Source organism: Musa acuminata, chromosome BXJ3-4 (genome assembly GCF_036884655.1).
Source record: "Musa acuminata AAA Group cultivar baxijiao chromosome BXJ3-4, Cavendish_Baxijiao_AAA, whole genome shotgun sequence".
Taxonomy (NCBI): domain Eukaryota; kingdom Viridiplantae; phylum Streptophyta; class Magnoliopsida; order Zingiberales; family Musaceae; genus Musa; species Musa acuminata.
The window spans coordinates 39,335,026-39,360,453 of record NC_088352.1 but is presented as its reverse complement, the minus strand read 5'-3'; the positions used below and the strand labels follow the sequence as shown (position 1 = coordinate 39,360,453).

Below are 25,428 nucleotides of genomic sequence, written 5' to 3'. Positions count from 1 at the left end.
GAGGTTGAATAAAGACGTAGAGCATATATTACATTCTAGATATCTAAGGGTTATAACAATATGCACTCTCAAAATTATGTCTGTCTTCATGCAAGTTAGATACTCCAGGAAATGGGTTTCAACTGCTTTTTCACCTGCTGCTAGTTGCTAATTATAATACCTTAGGCAGTAAAAGTCATACTTGTACTATACATATAGAACTCTTATCATCTCAAGCTCAAAAGTTATGTTAATATCCTATCCAAGCCCAATCAGATGCTAACATATAGCTTTTTTTACTTCTTTTATCATGAAAAGAAAGTGAAAATAAAATAAAGATAAAAGAACCTTAGATAAAGAATTAGAGAGTGATTCTTTTGATGACTTGAGCATGATCTGAGAGCCAGGGTGATCAGTTCCTGATTGATATGTGGTGAGAACGATCAGAGAGAGAGGCTGGGCTGGGGCCCAGTTGTGGGCAGCCTTAGAAGAGGTGGTAGAGGGAGAGGATGACAAAGGGAAAGTGTGGGTCCGTTGCTTTGTCGAATAAGCGTAGGGTAAATTGGTTAGAATTGTCTTTAAATCAGTAATGGGACTCGAACCAGAAGGGGAGGTCCGATGTTTTCCGGCTAAGCTGATGACTGCCATCACCCGAATGAAAAAGTGGTCTTCATAACAAGTCATCCGTTCGTACTCCTAACGAGACGGGAGGACTGGGCTGCTGTAAGAGGCGGCTAGTGATACCCATATATTCCTCTGGTAATATACAAATAGTACGGGAAGAGAAAGGGACGAGGAGTACGGCTTTTGTGATGCCCATATCCTCTAGTAATAGAGGGAAGGACCAATGCTTTCGGTACCCTGACCTTTCTAAAACTCCGAGAGAAAGAGAGACTAGTGGGCGTGGGCGGTGGGCGGTGAGATTAGTAGGGCAAAGGGCGAATGTGCAGACGAGGCTAGGGGGCCAAGCCAGTGTGACAAAGATAGAAGCATATATATATATATATATATATATATATATATATATATATATATATATATATATATATATATGGCATCTTTGCCATAATCCTGATACCCCTAATATCCAAAAACCCGTACATACCGAGCCTCAATTATGTGACACCGACAGACAGAGAGGCTACGATGCTTCTGCCGTACCAGTTACCGACGACGATGGCAGCAGCGGCATCTGCTGACGCGCGGCCAGGCCAACATCCCGTACCCACTTCGTATCGGCCCTCCGCGTGATAGATTGCACCAAGATACCCGCTACGGCCCTTCCCAGGCAACGTGGAGATCATGGAAAACATCTATCTGGCTGCCGCGAGGCCAAGTGCGAATGCTATCAAATCATAACATCGTCGCAGCGCTATAATGTTAAGGGCAAGCGCATCCAACTCCACCACTGGCAACTGGTTTTGGCCACACTCTAAGCCTTCTCCGATACCCACCCAAAGTTCGCCACCATCGGCTCTCGTTCAATGGCAACTGTCTATCTTCCAGCTTTAGAGTTGGTGAGATCTTGGCAACCAAACTACACCAAACATATCGCAACCTATTATCCAACAGCTATCTGAAATCTTACTTCTGGACATTTTGTGTGAGATCTTGCATCTCACTCTTACCAGAGCAGACATCCAAAAGCTCACTCTCTTTGGTTCTCACATGAGAAAAATTTACAAATCTTAGATCCAAAAACTAAAGTTTTGAGTTATGGGATAGACAAAACTGGCTTAATTCTTCGTAAAGGAGACATTACAATAACCATAACAACTTAATCCAATAGGATAACTGATCTATCAACTCGTTGGACTTAAACCATTGATCCAAAATGCCTAGACCCAAGTTGATAATAATATGCTCATTAAGTTTTTACCCATCTTGATATGAGATTAAGCTCGAGAGTATTACAAATTTTCTTACTTACTTAATGACTTGACTTTAGCTATTATGCTGCCTCTTCGTTGTTGTTTCTCCTTCTTCACGTCCTATTCTTTTTTCTTATTCTTCCTTCCTCCTTTCTCTTTTGTTCCTTCGCCATCCCTTCCTCTTCACCCTCTTTTTCTTCCTCATCGAAACATTGGTACACACCAACATACTATGTGCTGGTACACTGGTATCGATCGATATGTATTAGTCTAATAGATTGTCGAAATGGATCCGATAATCGAAAAGGCAATCCTTGCATGTCACCAATAAAATTTCTTTGTACACTTAAGTGCTCACTAAATCAAAAATTGAAGAAAGAAACAATTGCACATAGTATTTTAGTGAACATGGGGGGGGGGGGGGGCATTTAAGATATTTACAATACAAAAGAACTATAATGGGCAAAATATAAGTTTGACAAGAACTATATCCTAGGGCGAGGAGGACAGGAAACTGGTCACAAAGGAATATTAGAAGACAATCGTGTCGTCGACATAAAGAAATATAAGGTTATTGATGAGAGCCAAAAGAAAGAATACGGAAAAGAGATGCTTATCTTGTTGCTAATCAACCACAAAAATATAGTTAAGCTCTTGGGTCGCTTCATCTAATCCATGAAAAGAACATCATATCTCCTTTTTCCATGGGTACCCACCCACCTAACGATTGCATTAGAGTCTGCTGATGCCTTGGCTTACCTACATTCAACAGCTTCAGCTCTAATTATTCATGGAGATGTGAAGTCCTCCAACATATTTTTGGATGAAAATTTCATCACAGAGGTTTCCGATTTCGAGGCTTCAAAGCTAGTGCCAAAGGATAAAGATCAGCTAGGTACCTTGGTGCAAGGAACCAGGGATTACCTAGACCCTGAGTACCCTCAAACTCGCCAATTAACAGTCAGAAGTGATGTTTATAGTTTTGGTGTGGTTCTTCTAGAACTGCTTACTGGTAAGAATGCACTTTATTTCGCAAGATCTAAAGAAGAGAGGACCCTTGCATCAACTTTCACTTTAGCGATGGAGAAGCGGCTATCAGAGATCTCAGATAATCAAGAGAGGAAGGAGAAGAACTGATTCAGGAAGTCAGAGCAATCGCCGATGAAGGAAGTGGCAGAAGAGCTAGACAAGCTGAGGAAACTCAAGCTGCATCAATGAGTACCACCTAAGGAGACTGATAGCTTGCTTGGTGAGCCATCAGATGAAGGTGGAGTCAATACTACTACTCACTATAAATTATACACAGTATCAGCACTAAACATCAACTAGGGAAGGTAAATCCAATATGCAAATTCAGCTAATCCTCATGGAATTATGGGTTCCTTGTAGTAATCTTGAATAAAGAGTGCTGGCAAGTGCAATTGTGAACATTCATATGTGATAGTGAGAGTAGAATCTTGTCTGTAACTAAAAGAAACCAAGTGGTCCATTTCATCCTCTACAACAGTATGTTGTATATCTCCTATGAGAATATGGATGCAATGTGATCGTTGTTGTTAATAAATTACAATTTCCGATCTATTCCTAAAGTATTAAAAAGACCATGTTTCTAAAATGGCATTTTTTGCATTGCATATCTATAAAACCTTTAAATTCTAGCGGCACATAAATGCTTTTAAATGTGACTAAAAATTGATGAACCCCACTACCATAATAATCTCTATTTGAGCTTTTCTCATTACTGGTTCAGAAGCAAAGAAAAGGAAGGAAAAAAAAGAAAGAAAGACAGTTCATATGACTTGATACTCCTCCCTCAAAGCAAAGTGACATGGTACCTAATTATAAGATTCTATGTGCGCAAGCGATAAATTTGATTAAGCTTGCGATGGTCTAAGTCTTAACACGGCCAAGTGCATAGGAAATATTGGGTAAAATCTGATAATCCAATCATTTACTAACACATCTCACCACCATATGAAAAATTTTAACTTAGTAGAAAGAGATCAACAACATGTAACTAAAATTTCATATACATTATTGATAAGCATGTCTAATCCCACATCACCCTCACCCCGAAAGGTCAAAACTATCTATGCCCATCCAAAGCAGACAATTCCTCCCTGAGTCATCATGCTTCGAACGTCAAAGACAAACGATGACTTATCAGATAGTGCTAGAAAGAGGGCCCAAGAAATCTCAGCTCCCCTACTAGGGGTATCGATAAGCACGTTTAGTTTAGTCCCATGTTGATTGAGGAGTAGAGAACCGAGATAAGCACGCCGCCTTTTTTGGTTCTATAAGTTATCAATTATTGAACTATTTTTTTAATCTAATTGATTGTTAAAAAGGTAAGCGACGTAAATGGAATTCGAGCTCATAAGCTTCTGATAAACTATCAAGATCTTTACCAGTCAAACTAGCTAACATCTTCAAAAGGAGAAAAGAGAAAGAGATCTACCAAGCAAAAGGATACGCCATTTCTACCTTCTGTTGGGTTCCATAGCAAATCCACCGTGAAATGGCTCATAGACACAGCTACAGTAACGCCTATTTTTGCAGTGGAATGTGGCAAGAAAATGGGGGAAATAATTAATCGAGAGAGGAAAATTTAGAAACGACAACTATCCAACCAATTTGCCGACCACAATCAAAAAGAAAACAATAGGAAAATGGGTTGTAATAACAGCAGCACAGCAACGAGAATAAACACGCACAAGAACGCCACCATTTCAACAGCACGAAAACGTGAAGGACCAAGGAATCAAACACATGATGATGCGTAAAGGAGCCGCGGGATGCGAGGATTCGATTAGTAATACCTGATGCAACTCTTTGGCCCAAGAAACCCTCTTCGTTCGATGCCTTCAAGCCGGCCATTACAACACCGATCTGAAGCGATCCATCTACCTGCAAAGCCGACGCAATCTCTTCTCCTGATAGGGCAGCGTCGGGAAAGAAGGGTAGGTTTCGGGAGCCGAGCAGAACAAGTGGAAGCCTCCGAACCTTCTTGTAGGTAATTTTTTTCTAATTTTTTTTAATAATTTCTAAAATGATTTTAAATTAATTAATATTTATATATACTTAAATAATACTTAAAAATAAAAGTGAATTTTTGGAAAAAAAAAAAACTGATAAGTTCCGTTACAACTATCCAACTTTAAAAAAAAATTCTTATATAATATTTTTTATAAATAATTATTTTACCCCTGACTTGATTAGTCCCGTTACTTATGCTATCCAGTGCTTACCAATGACCCTCATGCGAAGAAGAAGAGGACAGAAGAATTATCGTTGTTTTCATAGACCCTCCTACTCTATGGTAGACCAGCCTTTACTCACCCAATGGAGACTAGTGGGGATCGTAGAGGTGACGGCATCCCTTGTGCCGGAGAGGATTGCCCAAACTCGAGTTTAGGGTTGCATACGGCAATGACTCACCCTCGTGTGAAGGGTGTGGGCACGACGGTGAACCATCGCGCTAAGGTTGTAAACGACAATAATATCTCTCGCACCCCCTCCTTCATAAGAATAGAGTTATTGAGGTTAGCGAGTTCGACGAAAGCAACGACGAGTTCAACGGAGATAGAGACAAAATGATCTCTTCACATAGCGAGGAGCATTTTACGAAAAATTCTTAAAGTTATGAGTGTTTTTTTCATAAATTTATGTAACAATAAAAATATTTTTTTATTCCTTCTATTTTTTTTTTCAATTTTTATATATTTTAAAAAACAATTTAAAAAATATTAATTTGATTTGGTCTAATTCAGTAAACCATTCTTAACATAATGAATCAGATTGAAAAAATAATTGATCGTAAAGGGAAATGGAGAAAGGGATAATAATGGAGTTCTGAAAAGTAGATATAAAAATGAAAATATGACGTGTTATGGAAGAAAGCCAAAAACCAATATTTTTTTTCTCGAATTCATCCCACATTATATACATAAATATTCTTCAACAAGTATATGTTATAGTTAAATTCTTAAAGTACGATTATTCATTTGAATGATAGATAAGTGCTATTGAATTTGACTCGAGACATATATATATATATATATATATATATATATATATATATATATATATATATATATATATATATATATATATATATATATATATATATATATATATATATATATTCCCTTTTTTGACTTAATATATGGAGGTGTCATCATTTTTCTAGAATTCCTTCTTATTCGTGCGCCCCACCCCCTATTTTGCTATTTTCTTTATTTTTCTAGTTTCGGACGAATTTAGTCTAATTATAATATTTCTGTATTATACTATAATATTTTCAACAATATCAAGAAAAGACTGTAACACAATACAAAATTAGGAAAAAATAGATAGATCATTGGGGGTATTTAAGGTATTAGGAAATAAAAAAGGTTATTAGAGAATTCTATAGATATAGGTACTAATTAGGTAAAATATATTATAGATCTGTTTAAATTTTGATAATGGTTATCGATCAATAAAAAAAAAAATCTAATTATAATATGAATTTTTAAAAGATAACAAGAGAGACTATTTTAATTATTTATTCTAGATCATTTGCTTTCACTTAAATAAAAAATAATATCTCCTAAGAACGAATTAATCTAATTAATTATTGATATTACATATATTCTCAATCCATCATAAATCTTTGACATTAAAGATTTTCATATAATAATAGCATAATAACAATTTCTATTCTTACACTTTAAAAAAAAAACTTAAAAAGAGAGACTTTTCTCTTGAATTCATCCTATTTCTATAACAAAAGATTAGGATATTACTATTTACTATCATAACTATAGGATTTATAATCTTATTTTAATTTATTTTTAAATATTTTTATATTATAAATATCAATGGGTTAATTAACTTATATCAAAATACTTAAATTGAAATTAATAAAAAAATATACTTATCAAATTTTAATCTTACTTATTTTTGATATGAAACTAATTTATAAACATAACGTCGAGGAATCTAATGACTCTGTTTACGTCACATCTTTATAAGCAGCAATTACACGTAGGAATTTTTCTTCACGGTCAGGTGGCTGCTTGCCGGCTTTATTGAGATGCCTCTAACACCACAAATATTCCCGACCCTCATCATACTAATCAAGCTAAAACTCGATGGCGTTTCGTGCGAGTTACTGGGAGAAGAACATATATGGCATGGGACGTGGGGGCGGGGGGGAGGAAGGTGGGAGTGTTAAGGGGCAGCCCTGGTGACGTTGAGGATTCTGACGCCGATGAGGAACAGCACAGTGACGGTGGGGACGAAGACGACGTTGGGGATGAGGTCGATGTGGAGCATCTTGAGCGGCGGCACCTTCTTCCCGGTCTTCTTGATGAGGATGGCGGCCGGGGGGGCGGTTACTCCGGTCAACATCATGGCACGGGTGCTCGTCTTGTACTCCTTCACCTGTTCTTTCATGAACTCCACAAGCAGTGCCTTCCTCTCGCTCTCCGTCCCTGGATCCGCCGACGCTTTCGGCCACTTCTCAAAGAATTTCTTCAGGCAAGAAGAAGAAGAAGAAGAGGAGGAGGAGGTGAGGGATGCATACACAATCAAAGACTAATTAGTAGTGAAGTTAATGGAGGACTGATCAGCTCACCTGTATCTCAGTTGCTTGGATAGTAAAATGTTTACCAGGCATGACTAAATTGAAATCGCTGCATTACAACAAGAAGAAGAGGTAGAAGAAGAACACATAATGATCATAGCACAAAGGAGGAGATCAGGATCAAATATAAAGAAGTTTCACCTGCAAAGGTCAACAAAAGCAAGGTGAAAATCTTCATATTTCATTATGTTTTTTGGGCCGAAGTACTTCTTGTAGACCTGATCTGTGGATAAAGAGTCCACCCCAAGCAAGCCTGCAGACAAAAGGATGATATTAATGCAGGAAGAGTGATCAGAAGATATGATCTCATGTGAGAAGAGTGAAGGTGATCACCGAGCTTGCCGAGAACACTGATGGCAATGCCCATTATCTCTGAAACTGAGAGATCAAATACTTAAAAAGTTTGTGAGGACCGGAAAAGCAGGAGGCGATAGGAGGATTATGGTGGGTGGGAGGCCATTTTATAGCACAGGATGAGGAGACGTTGGGAGGGTCACAAGGAGGAGGTGAGAAGAAGTTTGGAATGTGTACCTTTCCCTTTGATTGGTTTTGTTTCTGTGCGACTCTTCGATTCCTGACCTGATGCGGACGATACTAACAATGTGGCTACACAGCCTATAATAGAAACTGGACATGGTTGATGCAGAGGACTCCCAACTGATATGAGATGTGAAGATCCAACCAATCCTGTCTTTGCAAGCCAATCAAATGAATCATGTTAGATCAACTAGTCAGACCTTCGGTAAAGAAGAATGATATGAGTGATAACATGAGGATAGACATATTGAACGAATCAACTAATAAATAATAGGATTCCAAAGATCATGCAACTAATTAGCCATATTTTCTCACAGCGACTTGGGTGTTCAAATCACTTATCCTTTGTTACAATAGAGTGAACAACAGTGGACGAGATTCACATTACAGCCATAAGAAGTTACAGAAACAAATCATACATGAAGAAGCTCACATTCCCCAGACACCACGAGCAGCAGTAACTTTGTTTGGCCTCGACGTGAGATCGTAGAGTAGACGAGAAAATGTATCAGAGTACCTCGCATCTGACATCAGCATCTCGGCGAAGCTACTCTCGTGAGCCATTAGCAGATGCCTGTTTTGAGGATCGGAGACGAGGCTTTCCAGTATCATTGCGGCTTTTCTACAAACATCGGGCACAGGATGTGGAGTCTTGATTACCTTGAAGAGTCTATCGACCGCCCTGAAATTTGATTATAACACATTAGAAAGAAGATTAAAAAGGGCATCCAAGTGTTGCTGTATAAAATTTGGGCCAACCATCTTTCACTAGCAAGCTTCAGCCTGGAATCTGTATGCACTTCTGCAAGATTGTAGAGTGCCCCTACCGCTGCTGCTTGTGCATCCACAGCTGGTAAACTAAGAAGATCGACTAGTCTCTTGTAAATCTAAACACAAAAAGGAAAACCCATATTAACCGCCATGATGATTATATATTTCCAATATAACTACAAGCTATACCAGCATTTAAGCAGAATGGTGTATCAGTATAAGTAGGTTGTCATGCATAGGTGGACTATACAACTAATCTTACAAGTACAATGGGATGAGGTCAAACACCTACGGTATAAGTAATATTACCTTTCAAAGTCCAACCTGATGTATACCAGCCGGTGGCGAAAACAGAGAAATTGGTGATGTTAAATATTGGAATCAACACCAATATAGGTTATCTACAACCAAATTAGTAAAAAGCTACTGACCTCTGGAGTTGAAGGAAGAAGAAATGGCTCATTATCAGGATTTATTATGAGGCGTCCAAGCAATTCAGCAGCTGCACAATGCCATGCCTTCACCGAAGATCCAAGCATCCCCATGATGGCCTGAACTGCACGTTTCTCACTGCTTTCATGAAGTATTGTAATTTGCAGGTGCAAAACCATAGCCATAAGTGAATAAGAGGGATCAATTTACATGAAGTATACTCACGTCATTCCAATATATGATGGCTTAGACGAGCTAAATATACGGAGGTCCAAGAGTGGTGCTAAATTGGCAATTGTCTCTAGTCCATTCGTTATAAGCTCCTCATCTTCTGTACGATCAAATTAAACAAGATACCTTTACAACCTGGTGTTAGAAAAATAAGTAACTGAGCAATATTGATGCAGATTATCAACCCTGCCTATGTTTGACAACATCAGTTGCAGTGCCTGCGACAGTCATTCCGCATTCTATAATCAGCAGGCTCATCAGTGATAATTACTAGAGCCTAAAATCCTAGTATGACTAGTTTCAGGAAACTCAGATTGAGAGCTTATGGAAGTGCAAAACTATGTGATTACAACATTCACCTGCACCAATGTACCTCATAATGTCCTTAGTTGGCAGTAATTCTATGAAAGGGGAGTTCCTGAAGCCTATTCACTTGACCATTCTGTATCATACAACTTTCTAATTGCAAGTGTCCCAGCATTCGGATCATCAAAGGTCCTCCCAATCAATATGTGATTGGATATACAATAAGTATAGAAGGCTCAATAGATGATTCAACAGAACTTATGATTGACTGTCTACTTCACATATAACCTATTAATCTAGCACCAAGTTCCTGATGCAGTTATATTTAGGCAGGAGAGATTGCCTTGAAAGCTAAACAGTATCTCTGGGTAAGAAGAGTTACCTTATGGATTAAGTTTACCTTACAAAATCATAAAACAATCAACAAATTCACCTAGATATGAAAAGTAGTTTCAGAGAAAGAGGGGAGTTGCAACTTGTGGGGTAAGCTATAGTTAATAGGAAACAAAAATTGTAGCCCATGAGACCAAGATCAACAATATCATATAAAAGACAGATTTACCATATAGTATATTGTCGACTAAAGCAGCAAGCTTTATTGTCAACTTTGTAGTGACACGGTAAGCTAAGACTGCTATAACAACAATCATAAAGCTTGTCTACAACAATCCGCTATAACAAACCAAATTGCAGTAGAAAGTAGAAACCACCAAAAAGCTAGGCTATGGCGTACCTTCAAGGCTGCATTTTGGATGTGACTTTGTCAGTAGTTAAATCTTTGGACCATGAAAGGAGACGAATGGCTTGTCATGATCTAACCTAATGTATAACTGATAAGACCAAAATCACATGACTGAAAATGCCGAAGTCCAGGTTAATAGTAGTAATACCATCAAACCTTATATGCAATATTATAATCACATTCATCCTCCCACTTATGATGTGTAACTAAATCAGAATGTTATAACCTCCCTCATTTAAGACCTCATGACATCATCAAAGCCCAAGAGTCAACATTTAATATAGATAACATATGTGGCCCAACCTTGTGGTGTCATATCATGATGTGTCACCTGTCTCATCCACGAGTAGATCACCTTTTTACTTGGGCCCCTCACCATATGAAATACTACTAATGCTTCAATACCAATTGTCACAACAAGACCTAACGGAGAAACTTACCTATTAACTTAATAGGCTTAAAACCGCATGACTTAAAATGCTTAAGTCCATGATTGACTCATCTAGCTCTATATTCAATCACATTCATCCTCCCACATCCAATGTGAGACCATTGAAGTGTGAATCGGCTGGCTGTTAAATTATTTCTTCTAAAAAACTTTAAGTTCCAGAGACTTATACAACGATATCAGTATTTCATTTATCTAGTTTCTTTCTTAATATTTGAGAATATCAGCTATTATTTCCTATTTTCCCCCTAAACTCCAGTTTAATTTTGTGTATTCAAGAAAATATTATTAATGAACTTTGAAAATGATATTTTTTTTATGTCGTTCAGACTGTTGATAGCTTTGCTATTTGCCATAATGTTTTAATGTACATCAACCACTGTTATTTGCCTATGCCTAGTGGGTTCACCTCATGGGAAAGCCCCTTCTTTGCTATTTGGTCAGTTGTGTACATTTGACCCTTATACTGCACAATGACAAAAAGCCCAGTGCATCCACAATGGCAAGAATCCCAGTGCACCTTGGGCTCTGTATTCAACCACAACAAAATATTAGCATCAAGACATGCACAAAGAAAAGAGTGATGTATCAATAGCAAAATCAACAAACTTGAGACCATATATGAGTACAGCAAGTATGTGTCCCTTTAGAAGGGTAAATGGACTAATATTGTTAAAATAAAGTGTCAAAAGAAAACAAAAATACAAAGTATGACAGAGTTCTGTACCTGTGTTCTGATCCTCTATGCACTGGAACATAGTTTCCATGCAATGCCTGTGCTGTGCCATTATCGTTTCATTATCAGGCATGAAAGAGAAGTTCCTAATGACATTAGAAGCAGCAACTGCACACTGTTGTTTTTCTGCATGAGCTTCTTCATCCAGATTAAATAAGCCATCATCTTCAAACCACCAGTCTATTGACCGATGCCTTTTCCCACTGGAAACCTCCATATTAGATGATTTTTTACGACTGTAAAAAAAAAAAATCCAACCTAAACCTTCATAGTATAAAGGTATATAAGGATGTCTAGAAATGAGAAGTTGGCCATGAAAAGATCATTCTAACACACCCGGGGTAGGAGGTGGTGTCAAGACTGGTTGTCAATTCATTCCCAAAGCCTGTCACCGCTAAATTTGCTCCCAGTGTTCTCACTCGTGCAGGCTTTGTATAGTCTCGAGGAAGAGCAATGTCACGCCAGTCATCAACCTTGCATACAAAGATGACATAATTTAATGCGAGAGAGAGAGTACTAAAAGGGTAAGATTTCAGAATGAAACAAAAGCTACATATAAACCAAGGATTGAAATTTCGTATCGTCCGGAGTTTCAAGACTCGCTCGGTACGGTATGGTACTGTATACCGAGTGGTACAATTCAGTATACCGCTCGGTATATATAAAAGAAAAAAAAAAACTGACGGCCTCATCACCCTTGTGTGTGTGTGTGTGTATGCGTGCGTGCGTGTGTGTGTGTGTGTGTGTGTGTGTATATAAGTAAAAAAATCGTTTTCGCCGAGGAGACATCTTCTCTTTTCTGCCCGCAACATTGCCTCTCTTCTCCCCACGATCGCGGATTCTTCTCCCCACGCCGAGAGAAGGCCGACAAACAAGGAGGGAGAGCGGCATCGATCTCCAGGTTCTCCTCTTCTTCTTCCTTTTCTTTCTTCCCTTGCTTAATACCACCTTCTCCCCTTCTTTCTTCTCCCTCGATCACCGTCCGAGGCGGAAACGGCCCCAATCGGCGGTACCGCCCGATACGAGCGATATTATTCAAAATTAAAATCCTTGATATAAACCTAATTGTCTTGAAAATTTTCATGAATACTTGAGTTGTGATCAATATGCTTAAAGGAGTAGTCAACCAATACAAAACTTGAAGACCACAAGCATGTTCAAGCTGGCGACATTTATTGGTGAATTAAAACAGATGAAGAAAGTAGCTAAAAATTGAAATGGCAAAGCATCAATTTAGAAAGGACAGCTAGTACTCTAAGATTTCCTACTAAATGTCATGAGGACCAATAGTTTGAGAGCGAACCATGCAGTAAACTACCTCATGGGAATTCAAAGATTTTAAAACATTATATAAAATAAATTAACAAACAAACAAAAAAGATAATATCACCCACAATTTGAAGGAGAGCATCCAGCAGTCCAGGTATCTTAGCAAGCGCTGTTGAGTCTCTACGTAGGTCATCCCTTTCTTTGAAAGAAAGCAGGGTGAGTGTGTTCAATGCCCATGTCAGTTCACTCTTCAATCCACTTTGCAATGCTAAGACAATTCTTCTATTGTTTTGATCTGTAAAACTTTAGTCAGTAAAATAACCAAGAAACTGAAACATACATACATTTACCATCGAATTAACATAAAATAAGCTCCCTATCTGTGGAACAATCATTTCATACAACAGTACTGGTTGATGAAAGGACAACAGACAAGACAAAATGAACAAGAAAAGGAAAAACAGTTCCAGTTGACTCACTGGTGGTTTATAACTTTTATGTTAATATCATTCTTTTTTTCTAATTGAAAGAAATTTTCATTACATCAAATATAGTACACAACACTCATACATAGATTCGAACCTGAGACCTATCACTTATGCAACAATGTACTAATCAATCTGTCTCAATAGATACATATGAATATCATTCTTAGTGATGAACTTGTCATTAAGATACTAGCCATTATGCTTAACCATTGGGTTACCATGGCATGACTATAGAACCAAACCTCTTTTAAGTCTTTTTCTTGATGGTATACTCTGCAATGCAAAGTGTGTGAGTGTTGGAAAAGAGCCATGTACAATATTGCCGAATGAAACTAAGGACTTAAGTGTCTTTATGCAGGTTAAACGTCCGCCAGCGGCTACCACAATCAATCCCAAAGATATCCCCCTTTTAGACCCAAATACAGATGGGTACACCACGAGGGGCTGGCCATGTCGGAGGGCCCTTAGACCAGTTCATCACAACATCGTGCGAGAGAAAATGAGTCCCATGGAAGAACAGGCCTTCCATGGAGCCTCGACAAGCACCAGCTTGGTGGCTTCAATGTTCTACTGAAATACCATCTTGTAGTTCACCTGTTGTAGAGTGATTCAAGAAAGAAACATCCTCACAAGTGATTCAAGATTCTAAGAAGAAAGGAAAGGAAGGGGAAGGGAGACGAAGAGGAGAGAGGATATAGGCGGATAACCGGCCAAGGAGGTCGTGATCTGAAGCGAAGGGCCAAGGAGAGACGCCGGGGAGGAGGCGTCGCCTGCGGCAGCGGCAGCAGCCGAGGTGGCGGCGGCAGCCGCAGTGCTGCCGAACGGGCGACCGCGCTTGGCGGGCGTCGTGAAGGAGCCGCCGGACTTGCCGGCTTCCCTCTTCTGCATCTCAAGTCGCCTTCCCTCCCTCGCAACAACCCACCGGCCGAGGATGCTAATGATACCCTTGCTGGCTATCCGAGTCCGTTATGCTCGACCAAGCGGATCAAAGTGGGGTTATTTGGATAGACCCGATCCGACACATTAGCGGGTCTAGATTTCTTGACCCGCATCCGTTCCGTTTCGTTACTGAGCCGTGTGGCCCAACAGATCAAATCGGGCTACGTCAGCTCGAGTCATGTTGGCTCGATACGTGAACTCATTGTGAACTCAGCATCACAACGATCGACAATAGAGAAACAGATTGAAGCGAGAACGGATTCCAATTATTATCTTTCTTTTTCGCCCCTTTAATTTTGGAATCTTCAAGTGGAGCACGAATATTGGAAAGATGAGCATCAAATAAGAGTGTCTGCGATGGAATAGTATATGTTCCTCTTGTTCTTCTCGACTTGGTGACAATTTCGATTTATGAGATGCTTAAGGACTGCTTTTATTGTTCTCCTCCATTATTTGGTCTATCATTGAGATTGGATGTGTATCTCCTTTTCCATTTACTTGTGGAAAGGAGAATGAAGTTTAGGTATCTTAGATGATATCTAGCAGGCTATCCTACATTAGCTACATACAACTAACATTATGATATAACATAAGAATGATTTTGATTTATGACTTTGATTTTGTACATAATTAAACTCACAATCTCAAATCTTTAACTTTGATTTTCATTAGCACTTCCCCATTTATCACTGTCTCTTGTTTTATTATAAAAGTCCTCGGGTATATTGTTATTTAAAAATTAATTATTTTTAATCTAATCGGACTCTATTTCATTTCGATATTAAATTGAACCATTCGAACACTATTCTAATTTAAATATTAGATGGGCTTTATCGAACATACCCCTAATATATATTTGTAAAAGACATATGGTTATATTCGAATCGTCTTTTACATTCGACAATCAAAATATAACATAACATATGAAAATAAAATATTGTCCATCTTCTATCAACGTTAAAATCTCAAACATTTCATAAAAAAATTTATAATCAATTTTAAGCTTAAAAAATTCTAATATAAAACTAAAATTCACTTAAATATTGTAATTAAAGAAACTCTGGAAGTTTAAATCCTATATTTTTCATATGGTTGAATTGTATCTTTGGAAATCACAAAAAGAATACCATATAGCGTTTGAATATAAATAACAATAAATAAAACATCCATAATAACTTGCATACTTGAACATTTCATGTGTTAATCCCCAAAAGTATTAATCTAGTATACAACATAGAGAGGGATTAAAAGTGTTTATCTACTCTGATTCCATGATGGATATTTCGATTAAAGTGTTCATTAGTTCAAAACATACATTGAATTCTAACATTCCTCACCACATAAAGAAACCACATGAAGTATAACTTTGATATGGATTACTTTTCATCATGTTTCCTAATATGCTCTATAGCACCATTTTGTTCCACTTCCACTTTCAACAGCTATGAGTAGCAACTAAAAAAGTCCCTTATTTCTTCTCTTTCTGTTCTTTTCCACCTAAACATAGGCCTTAATTTATATTTCCTTTCAAACTCCTTCGATTCAAATATGATAAATCACTTTCATTAAATATTGATCGGAGTTTTTTTATTTTTGATAAGGGATAATTTGATCGATCGACCATTGATACGATCTGTAGGTCTGTACATTGAAGCTTACATATTCCAAAAAAGATAAAATTGTACGGATATGTTCATTATTCAAAACGAATAATTCCTTACGAGTCTACGGATCGTATCAATGATTCTTTATTAATTTTGATGTATTGTACATGATTCGATCTTTAGACAACTAAGGAGAGTCTGATGTGACCATTGCGTCTTCGTTGGCTGAGATAGAAGACAAAGAGGTATATGAGCTGCACGTGACGCCTTCACTTCATCTGCTACCTGCGTTGACATCTACCTTCCTCGAAGCCATGGCGTTGGAGGTCGCCGGAGAGTGCCAAACCTACAACGGAAGGGTCACGTCCTTTGTCATCCTCTCATGCGCTGTCGCGGCCACCGGAGGACTCCTCTTCGGCTACGACGTTGGAATCTCTGGTCCTTCTCTTCCACTCATGACTTCTTCTTCTTCGTCGTCGTCGTCGTCAAGCGGATCGGATCTCATGGTGTCTTGGGTGATATGTAGGTGGGGTGACTTCCATGGAGCCGTTCCTGGAGAAGTTCTTCCCGGACGTGTACGCCGATATGAAGGACTCCAACACCAGCAACTACTGCTTGTTCGACAGCCAGCTCCTGACCGCTTTCACGTCCTCCTTGTACATCGCCGGCCTCTTCGCTTCCTTGTGTGCGTCGAAGGTCACGCAGGCCTTCGGTCGCCGGGCGTCCATGCTCCTCGGTGGCGCCGCCTTCATCGTGGGGGCTGCTCTTGGCGGCCTCGCGGTTAACGTTTTCATGCTCATCTTAGGCCGCGTCCTCCTCGGCGTCGGCGTCGGTTTCACCAATCAGGCATACTTTACTGGCTCCGTACTTCCTCCTCTGCTTCTTGGGCTTCTCTTCCCTCCTTTACTTGCTGTTCTTCGTGCAGTCTGCTCCTCTGTATCTATCGGAAATGGCTCCACCAGAACACCGAGGAGCAATCAACAATGGATTCGACTTCTTCGTCGGACTCGGAATACTGTCGGCCAACTTGATCAACTATGGAACTCAAAAGATCCATTCTGACTTGGGATGGCGAATCTCTATAGGGTTCGCTATATTTCCAGCCACAATCATGGCATTCGGCACTCTGTTCCTTCCGGAGACTCCCAGCAGTATCATCCAACGCACCAACTCTCTCCAAAAGGCCACGGAGATGCTTCGGAAAATACGAGGCACGGACGACGTCCACGCCGAGCTCGACGACATGATCGCTGCAGGCAACGTGTCGAAGGCGGCACGACGCCCTCTGCTCATCATCATGCAGCGCAAGTACAGACCCCATCTCCTCATTGCGATCTTGATCCCTTTCTTCAAGCAGATGACGGGCATCACGGCGATCACATTCTACTCCCCGCTCATCTTCCGGACCGTCGGCCTCGGAGAGAGCTCCTCGCTCCTCTCCACCGTCATCTCTGGGGTCATCAACGTGGGATCCGTCGTCGTGGCCATGATCATAGTCGACAGGGTGGGCCGGCGCAAGCTGTTCATCGTCGGAGGAGTTCTCATGTTCGTGACGCATCTCATGGTCGGAGGGGTGTTGGCGGCGCAGCTCGGGGATCATGGAGGGATAAGCAAAGGCTACGCGTACATGATCTTGGTGTTGATATGTGTGTTCACTGCAGGCTTTGCGTCGTCTTGGGGGCCATTGGGATGGCTGGTCCCGAGCGAGATACTTCCACTGGAGATCAGATCGGTAGGACAAAGCATGGGTATAGCAGTGGCCCTCTTGTTGGTCTCCATCGTTGGCCAGACCTTACTTGCCATGCTTTGCCATCTCAAGTCCGGTGTGTTCTTTTTCTTCGGAGGATGGGTTTTGATCATGACAGTGTTTGTCATATTGCTCTTACCCGAAACGAAGGGTCTTCCTATCGAGAAGATGGATCAGATCTGGAGACAGCATTGGTTTTGGAAGAAGGTTGAGGGAGTGGAGAAGGAAGGCTCTGCTCCAAGTGCAGGAAGAGACTGACAGCGAACTCTGTAGCAGCGAAACCAATAGCTGCGTCAATTGCCGTCTTCATGTAATTGACTTGAACTCGAAATCCACTCAATGCCACTGTACTCGCACTTTCTGTGGTGTTGTATCTTGATCCAATCCAATTACGAGCTAAACCGAGTCAATTGGGTCCGTCCAATTTGGTCGGGTCAGGTGCGAGGGGTGGGCCCCCAAAATGAGGTGTAGGTGGCCCACGTGTGTATCGTGTACTTAAGCGAACGAATCTCGAATGAGGACGCGAGGGAAGAGCGGTAACCGAAGAGGCGGATGGGGAGAAGCCATGGCCGTGATGCGAGCGATCTCCATGGCGGCAGTAGCGGCACCAACGATGATGCTACCGCCAGCAAACTGTGCGTATTGTACCCCTGACCCTCTCCCTCTCTCTTTCTCTCTCTACGAAATTGCATGGAACAAGAAAACCCTGGTGATATACAGTTCATCGGTTCATCGATGGGGGTTTGCTTGCTTGATCCTAGTGCTTCTAATCATGGTGTTTTCAGTTCTTTGTCTGATCGATTCATCAAGATCGCTGGTCCTCTTGTCTTCGTCGCTGAAGAAACCGCGATCTACCGTTGCATTTGTGGGGGTCTCCATGACTGCGATGAAACATTAGAGAAGGGAAAAAGGGGCTTATCTCATGATTGAATTCACCCTAGGTTTACAAACTGGCCTTGGTGAGGCAAACATAGCTGTAGAAATAGCAACTAGATATCCATGGCAATGTGAGGAGGGAGATGGTATATCCATGATTTTAATCTGCATAAATGCAAATTACATAGGTAATGACCGATTTGTAGTTGCCATCGTTTCGAATCCGATATCTAGCTTACTCGAAAAAGAAGTACATGATTATTGAAATCGAGTTCACTGGAACTAATCACTTGTCAATGCTCACACAGGTCCTTAGTTAAAACAAGGCAATGTGAAGAATGGATACGAGAACTCATTTGTTAGAAGACCTGTGAGGAGAGCTGCCGCCAGAAAGAATTTAGTTCTGTTCTTTTTAGGGGAAAAATTGATAGACTTACTGTATGCCACTGCAAATGGCATTTGAAGGATATCATGCTTGTTGGGCTGCTCTTAGGAAGCTTCTTGTTTGGTTGTCTAAATCTGAGAGTAGGACAAAAGACAAAAGACAGACAAGGAACAGATACATTTTGTTGGTGCTGGCTCTGGTACAACCCATTTTCAGTTGCTAGAATGTGATACTATTTATTTGTTTTCCCTGAACCGATTGATTACATCTATCTTCATGAGCACAATTCCACTTTTACTTGACATCAAGGAAAATATTCTTGTTCTTTATGTGAAGGAATCAATTGTCATTGTTTTATTCATGCATCATTGAACTAGCGGCACAACACATTTCAAATTTACTATGTTGGAATTCTCAACCTTGTCATTTGGACTCTGCTTTCTCGGTCGATGCGTCAGCCATGTCTTTATTCATGATTTTAGGTTGATTTTATTTCATTTACTTTTTATGGGATGAAGTGATCACACATTATCTGTATGTGGAGCTGGTAATTCATTTTTTGTGTCACGCTGTCGCTGAATTGGATAAAGGATGTCTAGCTATTGACAGCAAAAGAAGTAGTATTATCTCAACGGTTTCATTTAGCACTTCTCATTTAATATTATTTTCTGCTAGTCTTGATCATCTTATCAGCATGCTGGTTGAAAACTAGATAAAGATTATTTGGTTTCTGTGGTCATGTTTCAGGTCACTTAGTCAGAAGGCAGCTATGACAAATCATTACGATCAACCAGAGAACAGAGTTGAACGTGAGGCTTTTATTTCCAAAGGTAAATTACCTCAAATGAGCAGCTAAACCAAGTACCATATCTTTCTGTTTTTCAACATTGTTCCTTTATTAGCTGTAGTTCCCTTTTATTCATCAAATTTGTAACATCATCTGAGAAGATATTAAAATTCATCCATATGCTTGACTTTCACTTGAGTTGTAACTGTTCAACATATACAAAAAGTTTATTGTAAAGCAGAAATCTGCAAACTACTTACTCTGTAGGAGGCTGTGGGAGGGTATAAATGAAGAATCAAAGGCAAGGGAGTTTATTACTCGGCACTCGAAAAATTTAGTAATTGTATCAGCTTTGTCATTTTTATTGGAGAGGTGGAATGTGTACAATACACACAGTGATCCTTGAATGGGCCTAACCATTTGCTCTTCAGGTGGGATCCACTTGAGGTTCAATTTTTCATTTTACACACAAAAGATAACATACATATATGGGTTGCTAGAAGCACATAAAATCATTCACTCAAACTAAAATAAACTAATGAATATTTTCAGTGGCAAACTTTTACATGTCCAAAAACCCTTGTGTGGCTGATTATGCACTGATGGAGAGTAAAATTTAGGCTAGCAATACTACTGCTTGTGATTTCTCGGTGGTAGGTAAAGTGATAATATGAGTTATGCCGTTAAGAGAATCATAAGATTAGACCACTGAGTGACAAATACTTGCAAAGTGTACTGTATAATCAAAATTTCAACATGTACAAATTACATGTGAGTAAACAAATTTATAGTAGTGTCTTAACAAGGAACGACTAAAAGTTTCACATGCTCATAAAACTGAATTAAAGCAATCCACAGTGATAATGCACCATATACAGATTATTTCTGATATTTCTTTTAAATTGCACACACACATGCTCTATATTATTTATATAGATAGGTCCTTTTTCATATATTTTTATGTTCTTGGATATTCTTTATATATTTGAAATCAATTAGCATGTACATTAATTGCTTGGTTTTTTTCAGATCCATCCCGATGATGCTCGTGGACAGCAAATAATAAAAAAAAATCTCGAGGTAGAACATCTTTTCTTTCTAATTTTCTGATTTTTAACTTTGTTGTGTGTTGCTTATCTTATGTGAAAATTGCATGTTTTGGTCACAGTTTAGTTATTCATTGGAGTTTCAGACTGTAGTTTGCATAGTTCTATCTGCATATACCTCCTACTGCAATATATCCCATTAAGGTGGTGTTTCAAGATGCTGTGTGCATAATTGAAACGAGATCCATTACGGTCTTAAAGAGTAATATCCATCTTGGTTAACCCAAAACAGACCATCTGTATCAAATTATGCCTCTTAGTTACTCCTTGTGTCTTCTAAACTGAGTTCATGTGGTTGGAGAAATGCATAGAGTCAGTTTTCTCTCAGGTTTCTGGGAGATTCAAATTTGCATTGGATTCATTTCAATTAAATTGACTTATAATCTAGTTTGAAACCAACAAATTCAACTTTGATTTCTTTGATCACTAAAACGATAGTCAATCAGACTGACAGTCAATAGTATTTTTTTTCTAGTAAAAAATAGGTGACAAAGTTGAAATTTGATTTCATGACTTTAACCATTACAGTCAAAAACCTAAATCTACTGTAAGCGAGTATGCCTAATATTTTTGTATAAAATTCACAGGATGAGGTTAACCTTTCTTGTTATTAGATTAAACATTAATCGACTGGAACCTTCATTAGGCTTTCAAATTCATTGGACTCTATATCTATTAACAAAAAAGAAAAATCCTATTGTGCTGTAATTATGAACTTGGAACAGATTATGTTTTCTTGTCTCGAGCTCATTATCATATCTTGTTAACAACCTCATAAATGCTATCTTTTAGCTTGGGTTAGTAGCATTCATGGAAAGCCGGAGGAGATATTGTGGTAGCATTGCGAGCTTTCAATTGCCATAGTTTTACACCAGGGAGACCCCCGTGCTAGTCTTATTGTTCCAGTCCACCGACGTTGAGTTGATCAAAAGACTTCTTCAACTGCGTTGGCAAATCCACACAAGAAAAACTCGTCAAAACGTGGAACGGTGTGATGCTGAAAGAGAACACGGACGAGTTCGTCATCGCATAGCTGTTTGTCGATGACATCTCAACTCGCCATTACCCACCATATCATCCATATAATGACTATTTCTTGCGTTGGAAACTGCACTTCATGGACTGGTGGAGAGTTTATAACGTCTTTGTTACAGCTGGTGCCTAACGAGAGCTGTTGGGAAACCCAGATAATTCCAGTATCCCGTCGGCAGGACACGAGTCGGTCACCTTAACACCACCTGTCGCTTCGCCTTCCTCAGCCTTTCTACTTCCATCTGAAGGCTAAACGATGAGGTTGTGTTGCGGTACTTTGAATCTTTAACCTTCAAATCTTTTGATATCTACACTATTTTGGTAGGTTGCATCAAACAAACCAAACCATTGAATACAGATACACTGGTGTGAGATGAGTAAAAGTATGATGCATTACAAATGATGGTCAATGTTGTAGGTGAAAGTTGGTCGTCGTTTTTGTGTGTTTCAACTGCATGCAATATGATGGCTCTCGTATGAACAGAAGGACCCAAGGCCCTTTTGACTTTTTTTAACGTCGTTACGGTGATGTCAGCTCTGACGGATAGAGGGAATTGTCAAACCCGAAGCCGCAGACTGTCGTTCGTTCACAGCAGCACCAAGTGACCTTTCACCGACGGGATGCATGCGTCGTTCTCCGCGCGTCTCACAAATCTATCAACTCCTCGACCATTATGACACCACCAAAAAAGCTGTGATGTTTTGATTGATAAATCAAACGAACATAGCTGTGTCATTTTCTTTGTCGGCGAATTGTCTAAACGGGGTGGTCTCTTTCATGGAAAATATGGCACCCCAGTTCTCTCTCCCTCTCCTTCTCCATAGTGAAGAGGATCCTCCATTGTTGTGCCTTGAGTGGATTAGTTGATTGAATAAGTGTAGAAAATTTGGTACGAGCGCATGGACGACTTGAATTATTAGTACCGACGTCGGGTGGTCGTTGACCGATTAAAAGTCAAACAACTAAAGCAAAATGGAATTGCAGAAAACCTGACTACCGTCGAAGAAAGCCATACCTCATTCGACGGTTGGAGTTGGAAGACGCGATGGGCACACGAAGTCGACCGGTTCCCGTTTTCCTATGTTGAAAGAGAGGGCATAGAAAAGCCTTCTCAACTCCTTGTTTACCAGTGTAGCAGCCATGTCTTTTTATATGCAACCAACCAAGAACCGCACGGACGCTCACTCCGTGTTCTTCTCCCCGCCTTCTCTTCTCTCTCGCATCGTCGCCTCCCTTCCTCGACCCATGTCACTCGGCTCCGCTCCTGCGGCTCCACCTCGTCGCGTGTCGCCGGTACGGAACTCCTTCCATCGGCGGCGACCCCGCTCTCCTCTCGCTTCCCTCATCACTCGCCCCCGCGCAGCTACCCCCTTCAAAAAAGCCGTCGCCGTCGCTGGAGTACATGCCGACGGTAGCGCTGCTGCTTCTTCTTCTCCTCCTGCTGCTGTTATATCCACCAGAAACCACCTCTCCAACCTCGAGCGCCTCCTACAGAAGAAGCAAGCGCCTCCCCCGCCCCACCTAGTCGAGGTAGAACCGGAACCCCGCCGCCACTCGCCCTCTTCGTCAATACACCAGACCCGCGGCCGCCTCCTCAATGTCCTCAACCTCTCCTCTGCTGCCTTCCTCAACTCCTCTGACAAGAAGACCGAAGAGATGTCCCCGCGCAGCCTCACCCGCCTTCACCGGCTGCTCTCCGACTCCACCCGCCCCTCCCCTCGCGGCACCATCGGCCCACGTTGGCGCCAGTACCACGGCGCCGCCAACTGGGACGGCCTTCTCGAACCCCTCGACGTCCACCTCCGCCGGGAGCTTGTTCGATATGGTGAGCTCGTCCAGGCCACCTACCATGCCTTCCACTCCAACCTTATCGCCGCCCCGCCAGACCGCCCACGCCCCGTCGTCCTCCCTGACTGGTCCTACCGCGTTACTCGCAACCTGTTCGCAACCGCCTCCGTGGAGCTCCCCTCGTGGGTTCAAACCGTCGTCCCGTGGATGATGGCCGCCCAACGCACCAGCTGGATCGGCTACGTCGCTGTCTGTGACAACGAACGGGAGATACAGCGGATGGGGCGCCGCGACATCGTCATCGCCCTTCGCGGCACCTCCACCTGCCTGGAGTGGGCTGAGAACCTCCGCACCGGGCTTGTCCCGGTCGATGACGACGGCGAGGACGTCACGGACCCGCAAGGGGACGTGCCGAAGGTTGAATGCGGGTTCCGGAGCCTCTACAAGACAGCTGGCCCCGACATGCCGAGCCTGTCGTCGTCAGTGGTGGCGGAGGTGAGGAAGCTGACCGAGAAGTACGCAGGGGAGGAGATAAGCATCACGGTAGTGGGCCACAGCCTGGGCGCGGCGCTGGCGGTGCTGATCGCGGACGAGCTGGCGGCGCGCGCGCCTCCGCACGTGCCGACGGCGGTGTTCTCCTTCGGCAGCCCGCGCGTGGGGAACCAGGCGTTCGCGGCCCGGGTGGAACGGCGGGGGGTGAAGGTGCTGCGGGTGGTGAACGCACGCGACCTGGTGACGCGCGTGCCGATGGTACTGCCGTCGCGCACCGGCGGGTACGCGCACGTGGGGCGGGAGCTCCTGGTGGACTGCCGCATGTCCCCCTACCTGCGGCCGGACGCCGACCCCGCCTGCTGCCACGACCTGGAGGCCTATCTCCACCTGGTGGACGGCTTCATGGCCACCAACAGCCCTTTCCGCTCGGACGCCAAGCGCGGCCTCGCCCGCCTGCTCACCCAACAGAGCTCCAACTTGAAGAAGCTGTACGTGAGCAAGGCCCGAGCCATTCAGGTGCAGTCCACCCCGGGCTTTCCCCGGCGCCACTGTGGTCACACGTTACCTTCAACTCTGTCTATAGAAAACCTGGAAGTACAATGATCGACAACTATATATATATCCGAACCATCAATTGTACCATACAAACAGTTCCAATTCTTTTGACTAGCGAAGGTGATTTCTGCATTCAGCTGATAATAACATTGTCCGACGGGATTACCTGTTCATGTGCAAGCTTGCTTAACAATGCAATTTCAAATTCCCAACTAGATATTTGAAGGGGATTATTATCATTACAAAGACCGATAACTATTGAACGTCTGGAGACGGTGTTCCTCCAGGGCATAGCGTCGAACACTTGGAGGGCAGAGCGGACGTCCGCAACTGCGGAGGCGGGCCTGTAGAAGATATGGTGGGCCGTCTCGATGAAAGCTAGTATTTTACTGACACGCAACGGTTTATTTTACTCGAGCCTGGTACCAAACCGGTCCAAAACGAGAGAAGATTAGGGTTGTTAATTGTCGGCCCGGTTCGACCCAAGTACATATAGCTTCTCTGACCACTAAATCTTGACTTAATCGATCGGTTTCGACCTAAAAATTGAGAACCGGATTCTTGACCGGTTTAATTAACCGATTCGACTGGATCCCAAAGATGACGTCACTCAACTTTATGTATCACATCGAGGGGGGCCAATTTAATATGGGCCTATAAACCTGTCTTGTCTTAGT

The 25,428-nt window shown here is 41.5% G+C and overlaps 4 protein-coding genes and 1 long non-coding RNA gene across 6 annotated transcripts; 3 read left to right on the top strand and 2 right to left on the bottom strand.

Annotated features, from left to right (window-relative positions):
- Positions 1-6,829: 6,829 nt before the first annotated feature.
- Positions 6,830-8,172, bottom strand: LOC135637163 (uncharacterized). The gene is made up of 5 exons (XM_065149650.1): positions 8,011-8,172; positions 7,813-7,857; positions 7,621-7,732; positions 7,471-7,528; positions 6,830-7,367 (listed from the first exon to the last, which is right to left on the bottom strand). Exons 2-5 carry the CDS (start codon positions 7,844-7,846, stop codon positions 7,065-7,067), a joined length of 507 nt encoding a protein of 168 aa, XP_065005722.1. The 5' UTR covers positions 7,847-7,857; positions 8,011-8,172; the 3' UTR covers positions 6,830-7,064.
- A 132-nt stretch (positions 8,173-8,304) lies between these two features.
- On the bottom strand, positions 8,305-14,387 carry LOC103997468 (armadillo repeat-containing protein LFR). The gene is made up of 8 exons (XM_009418741.2): positions 14,147-14,387; positions 13,077-13,246; positions 12,019-12,155; positions 11,674-11,918; positions 9,445-9,550; positions 9,219-9,357; positions 8,776-8,903; positions 8,305-8,698 (listed from the first exon to the last, which is right to left on the bottom strand). The coding sequence occupies exons 1-8, from the start codon at positions 14,325-14,327 to the stop codon at positions 8,446-8,448; spliced, it is 1,359 nt and encodes a 452-aa protein (XP_009417016.2). The 5' UTR covers positions 14,328-14,387; the 3' UTR covers positions 8,305-8,445.
- A 1,832-nt stretch (positions 14,388-16,219) lies between these two features.
- LOC103997554 (hexose carrier protein HEX6-like) lies at positions 16,220-18,085 on the top strand. Its single transcript, XM_009418852.3, has 3 exons — positions 16,220-16,420; positions 16,509-16,828; positions 16,908-18,085. The coding sequence occupies exons 1-3, from the start codon at positions 16,297-16,299 to the stop codon at positions 17,985-17,987; spliced, it is 1,524 nt and encodes a 507-aa protein (XP_009417127.2). The 5' UTR covers positions 16,220-16,296; the 3' UTR covers positions 17,988-18,085.
- A 144-nt stretch (positions 18,086-18,229) lies between these two features.
- On the top strand, positions 18,230-21,814 carry LOC108952519 (uncharacterized). 2 transcript variants are annotated; one of them, XR_001977540.2, is made up of 4 exons: positions 18,230-18,364; positions 19,738-19,820; positions 20,807-20,857; positions 21,676-21,814. It is a non-coding gene; the product is annotated as an uncharacterized LOC108952519 (long non-coding RNA). The 2 variants fall into 2 exon arrangements; XR_010495770.1 differs by lacking the exon at positions 21,676-21,814 and having other exon boundaries at positions 20,807-21,035.
- Positions 21,815-23,105: 1,291 nt separating this feature from the next.
- Positions 23,106-24,911, top strand: LOC103997646 (phospholipase A1-Ibeta2, chloroplastic-like). The gene has a single exon (XM_009418972.3). It carries the CDS (start codon positions 23,162-23,164, stop codon positions 24,797-24,799), a length of 1,638 nt encoding a protein of 545 aa, XP_009417247.3. The 5' UTR covers positions 23,106-23,161; the 3' UTR covers positions 24,800-24,911.
- The last annotated feature ends 517 nt before the right edge of the window (positions 24,912-25,428 follow it).

What these genes read in the sequence shown, in the direction of transcription:
- LOC103997468 (XM_009418741.2), bottom strand. Translation starts at nt 14,327, where the DNA reads ATGCAGAAGAGGGAAGCCGGCAAGTCCGGCGGCTCCTTCACGACGCCC. An exon ending in TGGATGCTCTCCTTCAAATT is followed by an intron (nt 12,156 to 13,076) that starts GTGGGTGATATT and finishes TTTGTATGCAAG; the next exon opens with GTTGATGACTGGCGTGACAT. An exon ending in CATAGAGGATCAGAACACAG is followed by an intron (nt 9,551 to 11,673) that starts GTACAGAACTCT and finishes TTGATCGTACAG; the next exon opens with AAGATGAGGAGCTTATAACG.
- LOC103997646 (XM_009418972.3), top strand. Translation starts at nt 23,162, where the DNA reads ATGTCACTCGGCTCCGCTCCTGCGGCTCCACCTCGTCGCGTGTCGCCG.
- LOC135637163 (XM_065149650.1), bottom strand. Translation starts at nt 7,846, where the DNA reads ATGGGCATTGCCATCAGTGTTCTCGGCAAGCTCG. An exon ending in CAGTGTTCTCGGCAAGCTCG is followed by an intron (nt 7,733 to 7,812) that starts GTGATCACCTTC and finishes TTTTGTCTGCAG; the next exon opens with GCTTGCTTGGGGTGGACTCT. An exon ending in GCTTTTGTTGACCTTTGCAG is followed by an intron (nt 7,529 to 7,620) that starts GTGAAACTTCTT and finishes GTTGTAATGCAG; the next exon opens with CGATTTCAATTTAGTCATGC.
- LOC103997554 (XM_009418852.3), top strand. Translation starts at nt 16,297, where the DNA reads ATGGCGTTGGAGGTCGCCGGAGAGTGCCAAACCTACAACGGAAGGGTC. An exon ending in CTACGACGTTGGAATCTCTG is followed by an intron (nt 16,421 to 16,508) that starts GTCCTTCTCTTC and finishes GGTGATATGTAG; the next exon opens with GTGGGGTGACTTCCATGGAG. An exon ending in GCGTCGGTTTCACCAATCAG is followed by an intron (nt 16,829 to 16,907) that starts GCATACTTTACT and finishes TTCTTCGTGCAG; the next exon opens with TCTGCTCCTCTGTATCTATC.